The following is a 19,743-nucleotide window of genomic DNA, read 5'->3' as shown; positions in this document are numbered from 1 at the left end:
CACAGACCGTCTCATGTGGCTGCCTTTTCCATTGAGATCATGTCTCCCCTGTTTCATGAGGCTTTTCTTCATCATTTTTCTTCATTATGCCTTACTCCTTTGCGCACCCCCTAAACCCCCACGTTCCCACTCAGACGCCACCAGTTGTCCTGTCAACCGGAAGCGATTTGTTCACAATAGGCAACTTACAACTTACGATAAATAAATACATGCCATGTTTCCTGCCTTAACTCCTTCAGGCAGGCACATCCGTTACTGCTTGGAGTGGCACTCTAGCGCCATCTGCTGGAGGTGCCCTAAGCAGACTTCTAATCAGCTATCCCTGGGCACATAAATATAGGTACATTCTGTGCATCCAGGACGATGGTGTGGAGCTGCCGTCCTTCCTTGAAGTGGAAGGCTTAGTGTGTTGAATGAAGAATTGGATGACCAATGTTATGTTAAAGGAATTTTATACCGCGCACTAGCACCACCTGCGTGGCCTGTTGGCATTCTGGCGGATCTGTAAAGCAAGAAGGTAAGGTGTGCGGGATAAGTTAGTAGAACTGAGCGGAAAAAAAGAACAAGAGAGCTGTAATGTGCTGTTGGCAGCTTCAGTTCGGTGAGCGTAGGTGTGAATTTTTGGTCGGTAGCCGTCATGTGCTGTTGTGCGAGGTTATGTGTGGTTTGTTTCGTTGTTGCTGGGGTGGTGGTGATAGGCAAGATGATGGTTGGTAGCGGGATGGTGGTTAGGAATACGAGGGTGTACCACTTTCGTGAAAGACAGATGACCTATAAAACGTTTGACTGACAGAAGGAGAGTTTCAAAGGACCTGAGTACCAAATATTTGTGCACGGATAAGTGCATTTTGTGCAAGTGCAAATGTGCATGTGCTGTTTCACTAGCACCAGTGCAAATAACATTTGACTGCACTTGAACTACCACTAATGCAATTGTGCTTGCACAGAATTCCTTTGCGTTTGTGTAAATGGTCGGTCATCCGGCTCATGGGCGCAGAGTACATGGGGTCAAAAGCACTGACTACCCCCATTGTTTTAAACAACGGGGGAAGGAACATCACTTTGCTCCATTGGAGGTTCTGATAGTATGGGCAAGGAGTCCCTCGCAGGCGACTCACTGAGGAAATATGGGCTCCTTTGCAGCCCTGCGTGGGACTTTCTTTGCCATCTGCTGCTTCTGGGAGCCCCATCAGGAAGGCCCTGCCAGTATATAAGTGTCCTATCCTCTCATGCCCCCGCCCCCATTCCACTGCAAATCTTTCAGTTATTTACACGGACTTTATTTTCACAAATGCACCTCTCATGGGCAGCAGTTTAATTACCGGCTGCAGAAGACACCTGAACACTGTCAGTGTGGCCATTTCCTCTGAAAATCTAAGCTGTGCTTGGTTGTTAATGTGAATTGTTGGATGTACAAATGGCGTGCACATTATACGGAGAAAGATGCCCGCCTTTATCAAATGATGAATGCAGGCAGATGGGTTGATCATCAAGTCTCTTCCGGGGGCAGGGGTCTGGTCGGAGGTCTAAGTCGAGGTTAGTTTACGGAGATCTCAAGTTGTCCAATGTCAAGTAGCAAACTCTCTGGTTTTCGGGTTCTTATGTTGCATCCTGAGACTTGTGGTCAAGCATTTATGTGTTGTACAGGAAAGCAAAATACAAATACATACAAATGCCAGGATTTACAGAAAATGGCGCAGGAGCTATTTCTCTGCATATGTTTAACAATCAGGACTGTTCATGAAGTAGTGACTCTAGGGCTGGAATGTGGGCAGTGGTTTGCCAGAATTCCTAACGTTCATGGGCTTTAGACTTCTCACACTGAACAGATGCTTTGCATGTAGACAGTGGCAGCTTGCTGATTGTGGGTGACGGGGCACCCACCCACCCCGCATGATGAGCTGCCAAGCCTGCCCAGTGAAAACACTAAGGGCTCTCTGACACAGATGGCTCAACGAACGCTCCAACTCCCAGAGATGCTTCAAGACTTTGTATTAAATGTTTAGGCAGGGCACTATGGCCATCCCTCACCCTCTCACCTTTTCTGAAGCATTTTCCAACCTTGCCCAGGTGTCCTTATCCCCAGCTTAGAACCTAAAATGTATTCCCTTCTGTCTAATTTCTGACTAACGGTGAGGGCTAAAGAGAGTCAGCTTATCTATCTAAACTCCCTCATCCCAGGGTAGCCTGGGACTGTCCCGCACAACCATGGGAACCTCCTGAACCAAGAGATTTTTATCCCCTTCTACACATTCCAGACATGCCTTCACCTGCCCCTCGATGTCCTTAACCACACCAGGCCACCAGAAATCAGCCCTCACCAGGCCTTTTGTTCTTGCCACACCCAAGTGACCCACATGAGCTAAATCTATTACTGCGCTCCTCATCTTGACCGGAACAACCAATTGATGCTCCTGATACAAATAGTCATCCTGAACCCAGAGTTCATTTTTTACCTTACTAAATCCCTCGAAAGTTCCATCTTGTCCGTTAATGTCATTCCTCCTTACTTTTGTCACAACCCTTTGGTACAACTCATCCTCCATGCATGCAGCATACCATTCACTATTTTGTATGCAGCTATGAACTTGAAAGATCTCCATTAGATCCTCCTCTTGACTCTTCTCACCCACACCAACTTTGTTCTGCTCCATGCCCCTTGCAAGAGCATCCACCACAACATTACTCTTCCCACAAATATGCACTATGGAAAATCTCAACCCTTGCATAGAACTCACCCACTTTATTATTCAATGGGATACTCCCTCCACACCTCCTTTGGAGAATATACTGACCAACGGTTTGTGATCAGTACAAATTATAAACTCTCTTCCCCACAGGAATCTCTTGAACTTTTCCACACCCACACACATGCAAGGGCCTCCCTCTCCACTACAGAGTACATACACTGAGCGCTTTTAAGACTCCTGGAAGCAAAAGCTATAGTGTGCAGACCTATGCCATCCTCCTGCATCAACACACTCCCTAGACCATAGTCACTGGCATCAACAACAAAAAAGTGTCCTACTATTTTCCTCAAGCGCCTTTGAAATAGGTGCATTGACCACTACTGTCTTCACTTCTTCAAACTCCAATTTACATTTTTCATCCGAACAAAAAATGACACCCTTGTGTGTAAGCCTGCACATGTTTCTTGTTTTGTCTGCCAACTCTCTAATAAACTTCCCATAAAACTCAACCAATCCCAAAAAGGATAACACATCTCCTTTGCTTTGTGGTGCCAACATATTCTTAATTGCCTCCACTGCATCTTCCTTGGGTCTAACTCCGTTCCCCAAGATTTCATGACCAAGATATACCACTTTATTGGCTTTGAAGGTACACTTCTCTGTGGCTATTGCTAAACCTGCCTCCCCTAGAATTCTCATCACTCTCCTCAACCTTGCATCATGTTCAGCTTCGTCAACTCCACATATCAGAACATCATCTTGTTAGCACATCACTTCTGCCTCTCCCGCAAGAAGTTTATACATGATGCTTTGGAAAACACTGGCAGCTAATACCAACCCGAAAGGCATCCTTACTCACCTGAAACGACCTATGGGTGTTATAAATGCTGTAAGATCCTTAGATTCTTCATGAAGTTCCACCTGGTGATACGCTGACTTCAAGTCTAATATAGAAAATACAGTTGCCCCCGACACTCCCGCCAGTAAATCATCAATTCTTGGGAGGGGAAACTTGTCAGCTATCACCATACTGTTAAGGTGTCTGAGGTCAATACATAACCTTATCCGTCTATTGGCCTTCCTGACTACAACAATGGGACTAACCCATTCTGATGCCTGCGCCCTCTCTATGACACCATCACACTCCATTCTCAATAACTCCTCTTCCGCCTCTTTACGTAATGCTAAAGACACAGTGCACAACTTTGCAATTTTGGGTATTGCTCCCTTTTTCAATCTAATTTTATGAACAAAACCTCTTAAACACCCAAGCTCACCACTCTTTTGTTCATTCATTCACCCCTCCAGCACTGTCATTTTGCATCTCCACACCTTTCACTGTTAGAACCTGGTCTGGATGACTGGCATTCAATCTAATCTTCAACTCAGCCTGATGGCTCCAGGACAACAATTCACCACCTTTGGTAGCACATAAATGGTACCTACAGCTTTCCTTCCTTTAAATTGTAACTCTCCCTCAAAACATCCAATGATTTCTATAGGGACATCTCCATAAGCATTCACCTTAACATCATCCTCCCACAAAGTGCAACAGTGAAATTTGTCTTTCAACACCCCCACACTAATTAAGGTGTAGTCCGCACCATTATCAATCAGCATTTTCACAGGTGTTCCTCTAAACATTTCCTCTGCGTAAGGTTTGGGAATCTACACTTTGCCTGCCACTGCATTCACTGAAAAAACAACTTCTCTCCGTGTTTTCCCAGCCTCACCATCATCACAACATGCAGTGACTTCACAGACTTGACCAGCACTTAAGTTCATACAACATCGTGCCAAGTGTCCCTTCCTCCCACAGTCATGACATATTATGTGCAAAGCTAAGCATTCTTTATCAAATTCCAGATGTGGGGCACTCCCACACCTGAGCACCTCCTCCCTGGCACATTCCTGGCATCCCTGGACACCCCAAACCCTCTCAAGTGTTCCCTTGTATCCCTCGAGGGAGCCCATTGATGCCTAAAGCTTTTATTGCTTGAAGCTCTATATTCTCCCTGCTCATCCACCTTCTTGTCCATTTTCTCAACTTTCCTGACTGTATCATTTGAAAAAAATCTAAAAGGTGCTTTAGATACGTTGTGCACCAACCCTTCTTCCAAATTGGATCTATCTGGTATCTGGTCACCTCCTTTGTCAAACTGGAGCGTTTTAATGTATTTCTCTGTGTTTTCCACCATTTTTGCAATTTCTATTGCCCTGTGCAATGTGGGGCTGAGCCCCTTCCACAGCTCATTTCTAAGATTATCATTGGAACACTTTATCAGTAATTGGTCTCTCATGTGTTCATCATGACAGTGTGTAAATCTGCATTTAACTGCCAACCCTCTAAGTGCTGTCATGAACTCCTCAATACTCTCGCCATATTTGTGTTCCCTAGTAGCAAACTTGTAACGCTCCAATATGATATTATCCTCTACGTGAAAGTGTTTGTCTAATTTGGCAAGGGTTCTTTCATAGGGACCTACATCCCCCGAGTCTGTGGGTTCCGGTAATTTTCTCAAAAAGACAGACAGTGAAAAAGAAGGGCTTCCTTTCTCTCATTCGAGTAATTTGCCCCAAAAGCAGCTAGGGCATACTTTACAAACCCCTCCTTCCAGTCAGCCCATCTGATTCTGGTCTCTCCCACGCTCATGAGGAAAAACACAGGAGCCGGTATGTTTGTCATGACTCGCCGTGTCCCACCAGTCAACTGGGGGCAGGCTCTCAGTACCATAGCACCACTGTGAAAAACAACAAGAGCACACCTTTAAAATTCCTTCTTGCAGACTGGGAGCTGAGAGCCTTCTATATGCTCGCAGACTGGGAGCTGAGAGCCTTCTATATGCTTGCACAACACGTTGTGTAAGTGTCTCACTCACCAGGTCAGAGCCAACTGTATAGACTCTAACAAGTGCTGAGCATGTGTCTCACTCACTGCTTCTCCATTCACCTCCAAACAATCCCTTTTGCTGCTTGCTCTGCAGGTTTCCGCAGACTGCTAAGGTGATCACTCCTGCGGTTGCCCAGGGAACGCTGTCCAATTCCTAACACGATAATACTTTGTTGCAACGTCGCCACGTGACGTCAGCTCGCGCACTCGGGCACGTTACAGGTGCCTTCCTCTGGCAGGATGAAGGTGGCACGCAAACACGCGTACACAAACATACAAGAAGAAGACCAACCCTAACACCTCCTTCCCTTACAGCAAACAAGCATACACCAACATACAAGGGGAAGACCAACCCACTAAAACAAACCAAGCAACACCGGACACCTTCCACTCTCCACCACCACCAGGATGCCACATTCAAGCACCGCCAGCCATAACATAGAAACCCACACTTGTACCCACACGCACAATCCAAACCCTTTGCACCACCACTGTGCCATTACATTGCCAGTCCCTTCCACTGCAACCAAGATCAATCTGACTCCACAAAACAACAAGGCCCCTGAAGAAATCCAGAAGAAACAGGGACTCTGCAACACCCACACTCATCTCCCATGCAAACACTCAACCATTCACAGACAAACTCGGCAAGCACTCACTCACACACACAAATCCAAAACGGCAACCAGCCGTCACTCCGATCACTCAGGCCAGTATGTATGTGCACGTTTGTATGTGGCCTTTTCTTTGGGTAATTTGTTGGGCCTTGGTGTGTGAGCGTGTGCTGGTGTGTGTGTTTATGGAGTGGCCCATTTTTGAACAGTGTTTTGATGATGTAAAGTTTATCTCTCTGCACATACTGTTTTCATATTGTCTTTTCAGGTGGAGTGGGATCCCTGTTGTATACTCCATTTCTTGATTATTTTGTTCCTCCTAATTGGGGCATGGTTGGACTCGAGGGTGGTGGACTCAGGGAGTGCTACTGTTTTCCATGTTCGATTGTAGCCAGATGGACTCCAGGGCGTTCGTTTTCTTCAAGTTTTACTGTGTTCATTGGGCGGTGTACGTGTCCCCCATCAGTGCTGCCTGTAGCTGGGGCAGGTACAAGAAGAGTGCCCCGGGGTCCAATGTCGAACTTGGGGGTGGAGTTGGTGAAGGTTAGCCCCATTCCCATGGTTTGCGTGAATTTCGACTGGGACGTTGCCTGAGTCCTGGTGGCAACGTGTATGTTAACGTTTGCCCTGTTGTCTCTGGGGCTGAGCCATGGCAACAGCAGAGCCGTGTGACTGTGACCTGTTTGGGGTGAACGGTGAGCCGGTTTCCAAGAGGTGACTACCGTCCCCTGAGCCAACTGTCGGCCCCAAAGGCTCTTGGATGAGAGCAGCCAAGGTGCATGCGCCCAGGTGGAGCGCAACGCACAGTCTGCAGCGGAACGCAGTGCGGTCTGCCCCAGTGGTGCGGAGTTGGTAAAATATGCTCTCACGTGTTCCTCTGTGTGTGCGCTCTGAGGGAGCCGCAGAGCCATTTTGGGAGGCAGCATGATGCTGTGGTGTATGGAGTCTGGATTGGGGCTGGAGGTAAAAAGAAGTCTGCATGTAGGTCTGTATGTGTGAATACTTGCATGCAAGGCTTTGTGTCCTTAAGCATGCATATGAAAGAAATATACTGCACTGGAACCATTGGCGGGGTTCATTAGGATGGAGTTTGCAGCGGTCGCGTGTGGTGGTGGATGGCTTCAGGCATGTAATCTCTCTTCACGCTGAAGATCTATTGTTGTATGTCTGAAATCTGGAGCGTAATTTATCCTGGAGGTGTTTGACAACTTTGCCGCGCTCTCAGGCATAACCAGGGGCGTTGCTAGGGGGGGGGCCTAAGGGGGCTATAGCCCCTGATCTTTTGGTTGTAGCCCCGGATAGAATCTCAGGAGCTACAGCCAAAAGACTAGCTAGCCCCCAGTCCCAACAGTTCCAACATCAGCTTAGCCCCAGGTCTTTTCCAGACCTAGCAACTCCCCTGGGCATAACTTTAAGCCAGAGTACATCCTGTCTTTTCCTGCTGGCAGCGCTGGCTGGCTTGAGTGTTTGCAACTGCCTGACCTAGAACTGAGTTGGGCTGCTGAAGCCTCTAAATATTTGGGGGTGGACCTTTGCCACGATGTGGAGCTCTCTCATTAGCACAACACTGCGAGAGCACTGAATGGTATAGAGAGTTCTATGGAAACTCAAGGAAGCTACCCCTGTCCTTGATGGGCCGTGCCGCTTTGGTCAAAATGGTGGATCGCCCTCGATTGTTGCACCACTTTACTAATGTTCCATTTGACATACCCAGTGATGTCCTCCTGTCTCTGAACGTTTGTTTGTTTGTTTTATTACTTGTGTTGCACACCAGACCCGTGGGTACCAGGGCGCATTGCATAAGAGAACTTAAAGCTTAGTTACACATAGCATAATCATATATACAAATTACAGTTTAAGTATACCTCAGGAACAGGTCATGTACATAAAATTAAACAGGATGGCAGCAGTATCGATCCTAAAGAAACAGATAAGCAAAACAGCCAAGGAATATATACAGAGGTATACAAGTGAGCCCGGGTTAGCCAGGAGTTGGCTGGAATAATTAGATAGTTGTGGGCAGATAGAGCATATCTGGGAGGTGAGAGAATTCCTATGGGGGGGCCTGAAGATATAGAATTTCATGCAATACTCTCTGATTGAGCTATTAAACTGCCACACCTTGAATTGTATTACTTAGCAGGACAGATTAAGTTCATCTCTTGGTGACTATCAGACAAGGCCACTTGGACAGAGAATTGATGCAGTCGACTATTCACCTGTATATGCTGAAAGGACCCTGAAGTTGCTTGGTGTACAGGAACTTTACTCCACTTATGTTCCTCTGGTGTACACCTTTATCTGGGAGAGGGGGAACTTCAGACTATTAGGTTGTGTTGGGAGGGCAAGGGAGTTGCTATGTGGGGAATATGTTTCGGGATGAATCCTATTGAAGTACTCTGAATGGGTACAGCAATACGGATGTATATTCTCTATAGGATTTATATGACCCCACTTAGGATGGCTAGGTTCTCCCAGTGGGCCTCTCCTTGCTGCCCCAATACTCTGACAGTAAAGCAGAATTGATGCATGTCTTCTGGTCCTGCCCAGTGATGAAGCAATTCTGGTCTGCTTTCTGAATGAAAATTCAGGATGTGGGAATAATTAGGTTTGCATAGACACCTGATGCGGGTTTGCTGGGTATGTACCCCCTCCGGAGGGTCACTAAATATGCTGCCAAACTACTTGATTCGTACTGTATATTGGTGAAACAAAGAATCGCTATGGCATGGAAGTTACCGAATGGGCCGCAATTTGGATCATGGTGGGCTAGTCTAAAACTTTTGTCAACGGCCGAGACTAAGGTGTGGTATTGAAATGTGCATAAAAGAACACAAGAGGCAAATGATAATATGGTGGCCTGTAACTACCTCATACATTCACTGTTCTTTACCTCTTGTTAGGGGGTTTGGTAAAGTCCTGTCTGGGACAAGACTTAGGAAAGCCCACCTTTGGTGAACAGGGTTACACACCTTAGGTTTAGCCTGAACTACCCAAAGGTTTGATAGCAATGGCTGAGCAGCCAGGCTTAGTCCAGGAGGGAGGAGAGCTATAGTGAGACACACAGAACTCACAGCATACACTTAGTTCAAGGAAACTCATACACGCTTCGAGTTATATCAAAAATAGGCATTTATGTATATACGCTAATGCTTGCAGCATTAAAGCAAGGTAAGTACTATAATACAATATAATAGGAGAACAGTTGAAATATTCACAGAGTTAGATACTGTAGAATAGCAATAATTGTAACAAATCACATAAAGCTCCTGAAACATATAGGCAAACTTGTTGAAACTTTAATAACTTTTAATACTTCAGTTTAGCCTATCTTAGAAAGTCTGATCCTGTCTTAGCTGAGTCTCACAGAGTCAGAGGGGACACTGGGGCACCAGTGACCAAGGGCTGAGGAAGACAAGGCAAGAAAGCAGAGTTCGGGTATCAAAGGAGCAGAGTCCAGCAGGCACTCTTCAGGTTTGCAGGTTAGTATCAGTCAGGTTTCACAGGGCAATGACATTAGGAGTTTACCTTGCCAAATCACCCCAAGGACAAATGTCCTAGGACAAGCGAGAGCACAATGGTTTGTCAACCCCAATGTAGCTCAATGTAGGCGCTGGATGGACTGGTGGATCATCTGAATGCAGCCCCAGGAGCACAATAACAATACAGCAAGCCCCAGATAAGTACATATTGAGTGGGACAATACCTTTTCAATGTAGAACACAATGTCACAGGATGTCCCCAAGGTGAGGTGACAGCAGACCCTGGTTTGGGTTTCTTGGCCTTGATGGCTGAAGAAGCAACTTCGGAGGGATCAGATGGTTGCACTCTTGCAGTGAGACACCAAGCAGAGCATCTTCATTGCACTGGCTCATTGGAGCCCTTCACAGGCTTCGGAACAATGGTGTTTGCCATTCGGCAGACTTCTCTCTGGTTCTCAGTCCCTGACTCAGCTGAGGGGATGTCTAGCAGTGGGAAAGTGTCAGTGCAGGCCCCGAAGGATGTCCACAAGGTTTCAGCTGAAATTGTACTTCACAAGACAATGTGTCACCAAATGGCACAGGTCCCAGGGTATTGGGAGTTTGCAGACCCATAAGGTCACCGCTCTTCAGGGGATAGCTCATAATGCCGGTGGTCTTGAGACTGGTTAGGTCCACCAGTCCAGGGGAGGAAGTCGTCTTCAAGAGATTTTCCCTGTTGATGGGAATTTAGGGGTGGGTTGGCAGTGGTCACTCAAAGGCTCTGGCGATCGCCAGAAGTTGCTGGGGATGTTGTTCTATGAATTCCTCTTAGGATCTACAGTCCAGTTGTCAACTCTGAATTTCAGCTCCAGGACACTCAACTTTTATTCAAGAAAACCGTCTGAGCCCACCAATCAACAGACATGCAGCCATTCAAACTTGGGGGGTGGCTGTCCAATGGGAACATCCAGCCTTCCAGCACAAACTGGTTTCAGGCAGGCACACAGCAGGACAAAGACCAGGGGAGTTTCGGTCACCTCCCCCACTTCCTGTCCTCTCAGGCACTCAGAGAGTCTTTCCAGGCTTTCCAATGGAAGCCCACCAAAGACAAAGGACCCATCAAGATCTCCCCACCCAGCTAGGTAGAAGAAGACTCAAGAAAGGACAAGTCATTGAGAACAGGACTTAAGGAAGTACAGCCGCCATTTTAGGCAAATGGTGATCCTTGTGTCACTTACCACAGCTGCGAAGACAGACTGTGACAAAATTCCATAAAAGTTTGTGTAAAAAGGTACACTGCCACCAGACTGTCAGATGATCTTGTCACAGTAACCAACATGTTAGTGGAGAGGTGAGAAAAGGGAGACATTGTTACCCCTCAGATCTCGTAAAATAAAATTCAGGTGGGATAAAAAGTATCCCCCTGCCCTGTAACATGAGTTAACACAGGTAAAATAAAAATGGAAGCTCTAGGAACTCACAGCAACACTGCACAGAAAGTGTTGTGTACTGATATCAGAAAAGGTAGTTGCCAGAAAAGATGGAGGAATGCATAACTCCATTTAAAATTACCAAAAAGAGGTAAAAAGGGTTCACATGGTTAGAGTAAAACAGTGAGTGAGTGTGGAAAAAGGTTTCCACTCGGTCGCGAAAATCACGCCAAACATGCAGTAAATGCTGGGGGACTCACGAAGTGGGGAGAATTTCACTACTCAAAAACAAACATCTACATCCCAACTCAGTTATATGTCTCCTTGAGGGCTGTGTTACTTTTGTTTTGAGTTGTTTTCATTGCTATTTCTGTGGGGAACCAGGACTGCCTGAGATGTGGGTGGCTGAGTGCAAAGGTATACGCAGCAATTGATAGTCATTGGGCCTCATTACGAGTCCGCGGCATTACAACCCCGGTTTTCCAGGAATCACGGAGGCGGAATGGTGTAAATCCCCATTCCCATTGAGTCCTATGGGACTCTATGGGAATCGGGATCATGGAAACACCGGCAGCATCTCGTAATGCTGCCGGTGTTTCCTCGACCGCCTGCAGGCGGGCGGTGTTAAACCCGCCAGGTCAGACCTGGCGGGAACATCACCTCCCGCCTGCAGGGGTCGGGATCAGTCGGTCCGGAAACAACGGTGGCGGCGGGTTTACCGTCACCGTTATTTCCGGACCGCCAGGGTCGTAATGAGGCCCATTGTGTTCATACTTTAAAGTTGGGTTTTAACTGTCAACTGGGGTATGTTTACATTTATGGCAATGGTTGTAAGCTGTTAGTATGTATATTATGTATATTGTTCATAGGCTTTGTAAATGTGGCACTAGAATGATGTAAATTTTGTCACGGTATTGCTGTTTCTTTAAATGCTAATAAACATATGTTTTCTGTTATTTGTTTGCACATGTGAATGAGAGAGTATATATTGTTTGGGTGCATGTGTGTATGAGATATTGTATGATGTGTAGGTATGCGTGTGAATTAGAAAGTGAATGGGCCTCATTACGACCCTGGCGGAAATCGCGGTGCAAAATGCACCATGGAGCACGGCGGAAAGCTGCCGATAGCGCCATGGGGGTTGGCGGATTTTCCGCCCCATTCCGACCTTGGCGGGGCGGTAAATCCCCATCCCCCATTTTACCCTTCCCCATTCCCATTTTTGCCCCATAGGGTATAATGGGAGTGGGGAAGGCGTTAATTACGCCACCGTTAAATACGGTGGCGTAATTAACAACAAGGTCCCGTAGCGCCATGGATTTCTCCGCCCGGAAAAACCAGGCGGAAAACGCTCCATGGCGCTACGGGAACTCGTAGTAGGGCGGACGGGTCCGCCCGAATAACGCTGGCGTAAACCCACTCCGCCAGGGTCGTAATGAGGCCCAATGTGTTGTATGAATGTGTTGGCTTTTTTTTAATTCTAAGTGATCCAACCGCGGCCGATTTTGCCGCGGCCGGTAAGTTCGCATGAGAAAGGTGCAAACTACCAAAAGTTTGCACCTTTCTCATGCGAACACACTTACATACTACAGGGGCTGCAGGGGTTTCCCCCGCAACCCCTGCTCACTACACTGTAAAGTATAGTGAGAGGGGTGTTGCGGGGGACACCCCTGCAGCCCCTGTTTTTTTTTTTTGCGGGTGTGCTGAGGGGGTGTCCCCCACAACACCCCGTTCACTATACCACAAAGCATAGGTAGCATTTTTGTGGCTTTTTGTATGGTCGGACCTTTTTCTTAGGTCTGATCGTACAAACCCTTTTTTTAGGCCAGACATGGAGCAGACCATTACTAGGGAGGTGGCATACATTTGTCCAGTTCCATTTTTACAGGCAAGATGAGTGTACATTGCTGCAGCCAGTCGGGACATGTTTTCTGTGGCATGGCATTTTTTACTGGCATCAACGTTAAAGCCAACATGATGAGTGCTCTTGCGAGACCATAATGGCTTACGTTGGTGCAGCCAGTCAGTATATGTTTTCTTTTACTGGCGTTGCATTACCTGCTGGCAAAGTCAATCGAGCATGTTCTTGTGTGAGGTATCTGGCATATATTGCTGCATCCAGCATGGACGTGAATGGGCAGCCAGCATGAAAATGTTTTTTTATACTGACATATATTGTCGAGAAAGGCATAATGAAAATGTATTGGAAAATGCTCCAGTGCAATGTATCTTTTGGATTTGTTCATGTATTACCAAAACCAACGGCAGACTGTGTGACCATTTAGCCAATTATTCACAGAAACTGTGGTGCAAAATGCACCATATAATTGCTGTAGGATGAAACCCCTGAACCCTCTTGATAGTTTTGGTTTATCTCGCTATGCTCGTCGTTTATGCTTATACATTCTGCCTTGCCTTGCCTTGCCAGTAGTAAAATTACCAGCCGCCACTACATGCATGTATCTTAGCTTTTGTGATAGCAACATCAGTGTTACAAAACAATTGCCTGTATGCACCTTAAGACAACTGCCAAGTCACACATTCCACAACGCGACCTAGTAACCATCGCTGGAAGTACACCTCCAACTCAGAGTCACATCAGCAAGGCATTGTGGGTATGCAAATTAGCCCAAAAGCAAGCAAGAAAATTGTCTTTGTCTTACAAGGCTGCGCTACTTTATGCATAGCTTAATCAACCCAAAACAGACATTTCTCAACACTGCTGACAATACTTCTAGTGTTAAGGAGCCAGTAAGTGTAACATAAGTAAGGCCCCTGAAGCAAAAATCAAAATGTATCACCTGTGATCCTGCACCTAATGTGCCTCTTTTAGAGTGGGCCGCTAAGTGCTTAGCGATCACAAGTTGCATTAAGTGCTCAGAAATGGTTGTGCAGCTTAGAATCTGTGGAATCTACCTTTTGACGTAGTGTCATGGTCTTTTAGAATTGATTATTTGTTGGGCAATTCACTTTGAAGAGGAGTTGATAGGGAATGGTAGACAGATTAGTAGGGAGTGGGTGGAGTTTAGTAGAGACATGGCGCCAGCGTCTCCAGCAAGCCACTGTCTATCGTCAGCATATCAAGGCACCTGTGGGGGACTCGGGCCATCAGCTGAAAGGTCCATGAACAACCGGCAGCAAGTCATGCAACCACGTGCTGCTTTAACACTTCTATGAGATGTATTTCCTATATTTCTCTATTTCAACGCACAGGCCAAATCAGCGCCCATTTGCCAATTCTAAAACGACTGTCTCCCATGTGCATGGGCAACAGATAACTGCATATGGTCTTTCCTCTTACGGTAATGGTTTGGCAAGCTGAAGAACGATGGTCTGGAGGGTTGCCCAGAGCAATGCCAGAGGTTATGATGAATTCGAAACCTTCCAGCCGTCACTCCTTGTGTTTAGCTGTAGGTAAGAAATCTACAATTAAACAGTTAATTAAGAAGCATCAGTCTCCACAACACAGAAGCATGGTGGATGCTAGCGCCGGCGATAGCTTCCATTCCATTGGTTTACAGCCTGTGGCGTCCCCTGTTGAACCCCTACAGATTGTGATACACCATATGAAAATTAGGCGTTGGCTCTCACCCCCAAACAGTGGCACAGGCAAAAAGTCACACCCTCTTTGTGCAAGAGCAAAAGCAAACTCAGACATGTGTTCAACCTCACCATCAGTTTTATTATTAATAGATTGCAGATTGGAAGCATCATGTTGTCAGAATTGACGCAAGTTAAAGGTCTTTTGTAAGCAGAGGCGTTGCTAGGGGGGGGCGAAGGGTGCTATAGCCCCTGATCTTTTGGTTGTAGTCCCGGATAGAATCTCAGGAGCTACAGCCAAAAGGCTAGCTAGCCCCCAGTCCCGACATTTCCGACATCAGCATAGCCCCGGGTCTTTTACAGACCTAGCAACACCCCTGTTTGTAAGGCAGGCTTACTACACTGCACCCAAAACTGGTTTATGGTAAGGAAATTCACTTAAAAAAAAGTAAGGTGTGCTTCAAGTAAAACAGAAACTACTTTGCATGTAAATGGCTAATGTGTAGAATTTAAGTAACAGAAATTGCGAAATCATGAGAAATTAAATGGATGATTCATGGATTATATGCACCGAAAAAAATGGGATTTGTGCACCATTCTGCCCGCAAATCCCTGTTTAACAAACGGGGATTTGTGGGCAGAATGGCGCACAAATCCCGTTTCTTTTGGCGCAAATAATCCATGAATCAGTGCCTTAATCTCCATCCATGAAGGGAAAAACCTCCGCAGTTAGCCAGCTGTTGCGCCGAGTACAGATGTGCGTGGTTTTCTTCTGGAAGTAGCGTGTACTCGCATGGCTGAGCAGAGGTGCCTACAGTTAACGTGTTGGTGTCTTTTAGGTTGCAAATGCCAAAGGAAAGCTGAAAGACCTCAAAGACTACTGGGTCATTCTCCCAAACGCTCTTTGTAATGAGAAGGTAACAGCAGCATCAACGAACGAAGACAAATGTTGGAATGGGATGGCCCGGGGCAGGTGAGATGACTGTTTTTGTTGCACTAAATTATAGAGTGGAATATGTTAAGTATTAACGTAAGGATACATGCTGTTGCAGGTTTACTGGCAGGGTGCCCATCCGATAGGCCTAACCCAATAGACACATCTCTCCCACAATAACCTCTATCCACAACCCTTCAGAAACAACTGGGGCTGTTATATCAGAGGTATACTCTGTCAGTAAAGGGCCACCCAGGATGGCCTCGTGTATTTTCCTCTCGGCCACTTAATTAAGCAATAAATCCAATGGGCGGGGCACTACCGTTTCAGGTGATGACCCCAACTGAGTGACAGGCCTGAGCAAAGCGAGGGCATTAAAGGTAGCCCCGGGACATTACCATACCACACCAAGTAATGCCCCCACCTGGATGTATTGCTATCAGCATCCCGCAATGCTGATCTTTTTTATTTAGTTGAAGAACTACATGGTTGTCGTTTCTCAACTTAAAATAATACACAATATGGCAACTATGGCCAAAGGAGAAGAGAAATACATGTAGTCCCGTCTCTCTTTCCATGGCAGCCACTTACCTGCACCCCATCAGGGATAATGGTAGCCTCCTGCTTCTGAGGAGGCTCGGAGCCATGAGGTAAAGCCCCTCTTCCAAGCTTCCTGACTGGCTGGTAGGCCCTTGACCCCCCCGCCCCAACCGGGTGTTAACAGTGAATAATAGGAATAGCTACAACAGTGCCTTGTAATTAACATAGCCTCACTGGAGTTGACTTGGTTGCCATTTTTCCCTTTCTCGTGAACTCATGAAATTATGTAATCTATTGTAGTCTATGGAGTTTATTTTTACCGGGGCGGGGAGGTTTGAGGGAGGGAGAATTGATAATTGTTGGTCTTAATTTGTATTTCTGTATATGGTTTTTATGTCAGTGCCGAAATAAACCAAACATGATGAATGAATGATATATCCTCACTGGAGTTGTCTTGGTTGCCATTTCTCCCATTCTCTAATAATAGATATGTAACATGTATTGTCCTTCTAGGCATATCATTTTTTAAGACCTGAAATATTTTACTGGGTAGTATCTGCTCCGTTTTACAAGCAACCGTCACCACCTTGTTTACTGAGTACTTTTTTGCCCATTATGTTAAGATTCAGGCAGTATTTGCATAAATATCTCCCTTGGCTCAATAGTCTCACTCTTGTCTCCAGGATGCTGTTCTCGGCTCATAAGTCTCTTCCTTGCTTAAAGATTCCCTCCCTCTTGTCTTTGAGAGTCTCCCATCTTGACCTTAAGGTTCCTCTACTTGATCTTGGGTACCCCGCCTCAGCCTTGACTCTCCCTCTTGGGTCATGGATTCTTTCTCTAGGCTCATGGATTTGGAGCTCCTTTGGATTGGATCTTCTCGAGTCTCTCCATTCTGTTTGTTTAATTTGTACATAGCTCAAGGTTGTTTCTATTACCTGAAGTGCCTCTCCTATTCGTCTCTTTGCATTATGTGCAGACTACCTTCCTTATGGCGGAGCTATAAGCTTTAGGCTTGCTTTAGGGTTGGGCTAATCCATATGATACTAGTTATCTGACTCGGCCCCAGACCCACTGCCTTAGCCTGGCACTATCCCTGGGATGTTTTAAGTTCCTAATTTTTATAAGAGTGTTGCTCTGCTTTCGCTACCTTAATGTGGGATTCTCAAGCCTGGTTTGGGGTAGTATTTTTATAGAATTTGGAGAGTCTCTACATTGTTTAGAGGCATCCTGCCCCATCCTATCACTTAGGGAGAGATCTTCCAGTTCTTTGCCAAGAAACAGGCTATTACAATCCTGCAAATGGACTTATTTGTTTAATTTATTTACTGGAGCTTTGTAAGACGGCAACCATGGGCACTGCCTCTTATAGCACCGCTAAAGCAAAGGCCAGGGAAAGGAGGGAATCTGATCTTTCTCAGGCTTTGGAAGCATTCAGGTCTCTTAAGTGCAGGGGTGATGGCTAGGGGAGAAGTGCATGTTAAATAGAGAGAAATCTGTTAAGTGTAAGGGAGAAGTAAGAGGAAGGGTTTAGTCACGAGTAGAGGGAATGATTAAAAGGCATCCAGAGGAATGATTAAAAGGCAAGGAGTTCACAAGGGAGATCTAGGAAGAAAGGTATTCCAAGAGGCAGTGAAAGCTCAGATAGGACTGCAGAGGTCCAGGGGAACATATACAGAGAACAGCCATCTGAGAGGCTATGATCCCTACGGTGGGAGAAATCCAGGGGACCAAATACAGGAAAACCAGAGGTATAAGTGACCATGACAGCTCAGGTGGGGACAGGAGACATCCTGAGGAACCAATACAGGAAACTGAAGTCTAAGTGCCCATGAAAACCCAGGCGCGAATAGGAGACCTCAAGTGCAACAAACACAGGAAATCGTCAGTCTCATTAGCCATGAACATTCAGGCTTCTTGTATGACATATTTCCCGAAGAGCAAAGTTTTCAATCGTTTGTGGAGAGGATTGTCTAAGGATCTGATGGAAACTGGAAGACAGTTCCAAAGGGAGGACCCTGAAACCCCCAAGTGTATGTCTCCCATTTACTTTTTCCTGGACGCCATGACAGCTAGAACTTCACAGCCAGCTGATTGGGAGACAGTTATACCAATCAAGGCACAAAAGAACCATGGCCTACATCACCTGCACTCTTGGACTTACCGGCAAACCTTGTTCAGATACCAGGCCAGGATCATAATGGAAACCCATGCAATGTCTGTAGCACCAGAAAGAAGACTCTTGAGAAGCTCTCAGTGAGATTGTACCCCGTGTTTTAGAATTATTTTCCTCACTTTTACTTGTATTCTCAGTCTTGCCTTAAGACTCTCTCACCTAGTTTGGAAGTCTGAGAGTGGGGTGTTTTCTTGTAGGGGACAGTAGACCTTGCTGGCAAGGTGTGTCCCAATATTGTCTACCATTATGGTAACAGTTCAGTACACTATTTTCTACATTGTAAGAATACAGAAAATCAGTCACAAGGCTGCACTGCATGATGGCACCTGTGAAATCTACAGGGAGCCGAACATTTGACCTTTACGCCGATCCTCACATTGGAAACCAGGCTGGTATTTGAGGTTGCATGCCTGGTGTTCGAACCCATTCAGCTAGGACTTCCTGCGTGCATCCCTTAACTATAAACACACCTCACGCTTTCAGGTGGACAAGCATTATGAGGAGTCAACCAGGGTTTAGGGCATTTTAGTGAAGGTCATCTTGCCTCCAGCCACACCCAATGCAGCCATTCAATGCAAACAATTTCAATTGAATAGCACACACCTCGCTGATTTATTGCAAAACAGAGAAAAGGAAAAACATAATGACTCTCTTTTTGTAGCCTGCTGACTTATTACTCACCTTTACTGCACTCACTTTTATTGGTTGCTTGAGTTTTATTCTTTATGCCCAATTCCCCCACCACAGCTTATTATTGAAATATTTACACCCTTGCATTGAATTGAGGTTCAATTAAAATGGCTAAGGTCAGACAGGAGGAGGACATCAATCATTTTGTCATCTTGAGTGCCCACATTTGGAGAAAACAAAATCCCTCCCTCTGTCTTTCACAGGGAATTCAGCGGCCATTTATAAAAATGGCCCCCGTTTCACGTACGGACAGTGAGATCTGTCAGAATTATTAGAAGCAGCTAAAGACCTTTCCTCCAGTTGTGTCTCATCCATAGTTGTGTATCATTGTCCTACTGCTGTTTTGCAGATGTGTACATAGAGTTTTAAAGATATGCCAACATTGTGATGGTTCACGTTTTGGTGTGATGGTCCTCGTAAACCAAATATACTTTTCCATATCTTTCACATCATAATGTACATATATAATTTGCATTCTACAATTGGTTGAGACTGTAGTTCATTTTCATCTTGACTATGGCAGTGCCCTATTCCTAGGCCCACGAAGAACACTTTTGGCCCCTGAGAAAATATGAGGCTCGGTTGATACTAGTTGAGGGTTATGGACCCATAATAGTACTTTTTTTCAAAATATTTTTTAAAGTTAAGTGAACAGTGGTCCAAGAAAGCATATTTGTGCTTTGTTATGTTATAACATTTATATAGTGCCAAAGCCCTAAGGCATCCAGGCGCTCACTCACAAGCAGGAGAGAGGACAGTGAGGATGGCTGATGATTAAGTA

General features: G+C 45.8%; 1 protein-coding gene across 2 annotated transcripts in view; it reads left to right on the top strand.

The window, feature by feature from the left end:
- Positions 1-19,743, top strand: part of GPC1 (glypican 1) — a 409,732-nt gene that overhangs the window by 355,873 nt on the left and 34,116 nt on the right. For both annotated transcript variants that reach the window (XM_069617862.1, XM_069617863.1), the window contains one exon: positions 15,465-15,598. In XM_069617862.1, the coding sequence (XP_069473963.1) occupies positions 15,465-15,598 (134 nt within the window). The remainder of the gene's footprint in view (positions 1-15,464; positions 15,599-19,743) is intronic.

Source organism: Ambystoma mexicanum, chromosome 10, assembly GCF_040938575.1.
Source record: "Ambystoma mexicanum isolate Mex_15411 chromosome 10, UKY_AmexF1_1, whole genome shotgun sequence".
Lineage (NCBI taxonomy): Eukaryota > Metazoa > Chordata > Amphibia > Caudata > Ambystomatidae > Ambystoma > Ambystoma mexicanum.
The sequence above is the reverse complement of the archived record's forward strand: the minus strand, read 5'-3'. Positions and strand labels throughout refer to the sequence as shown.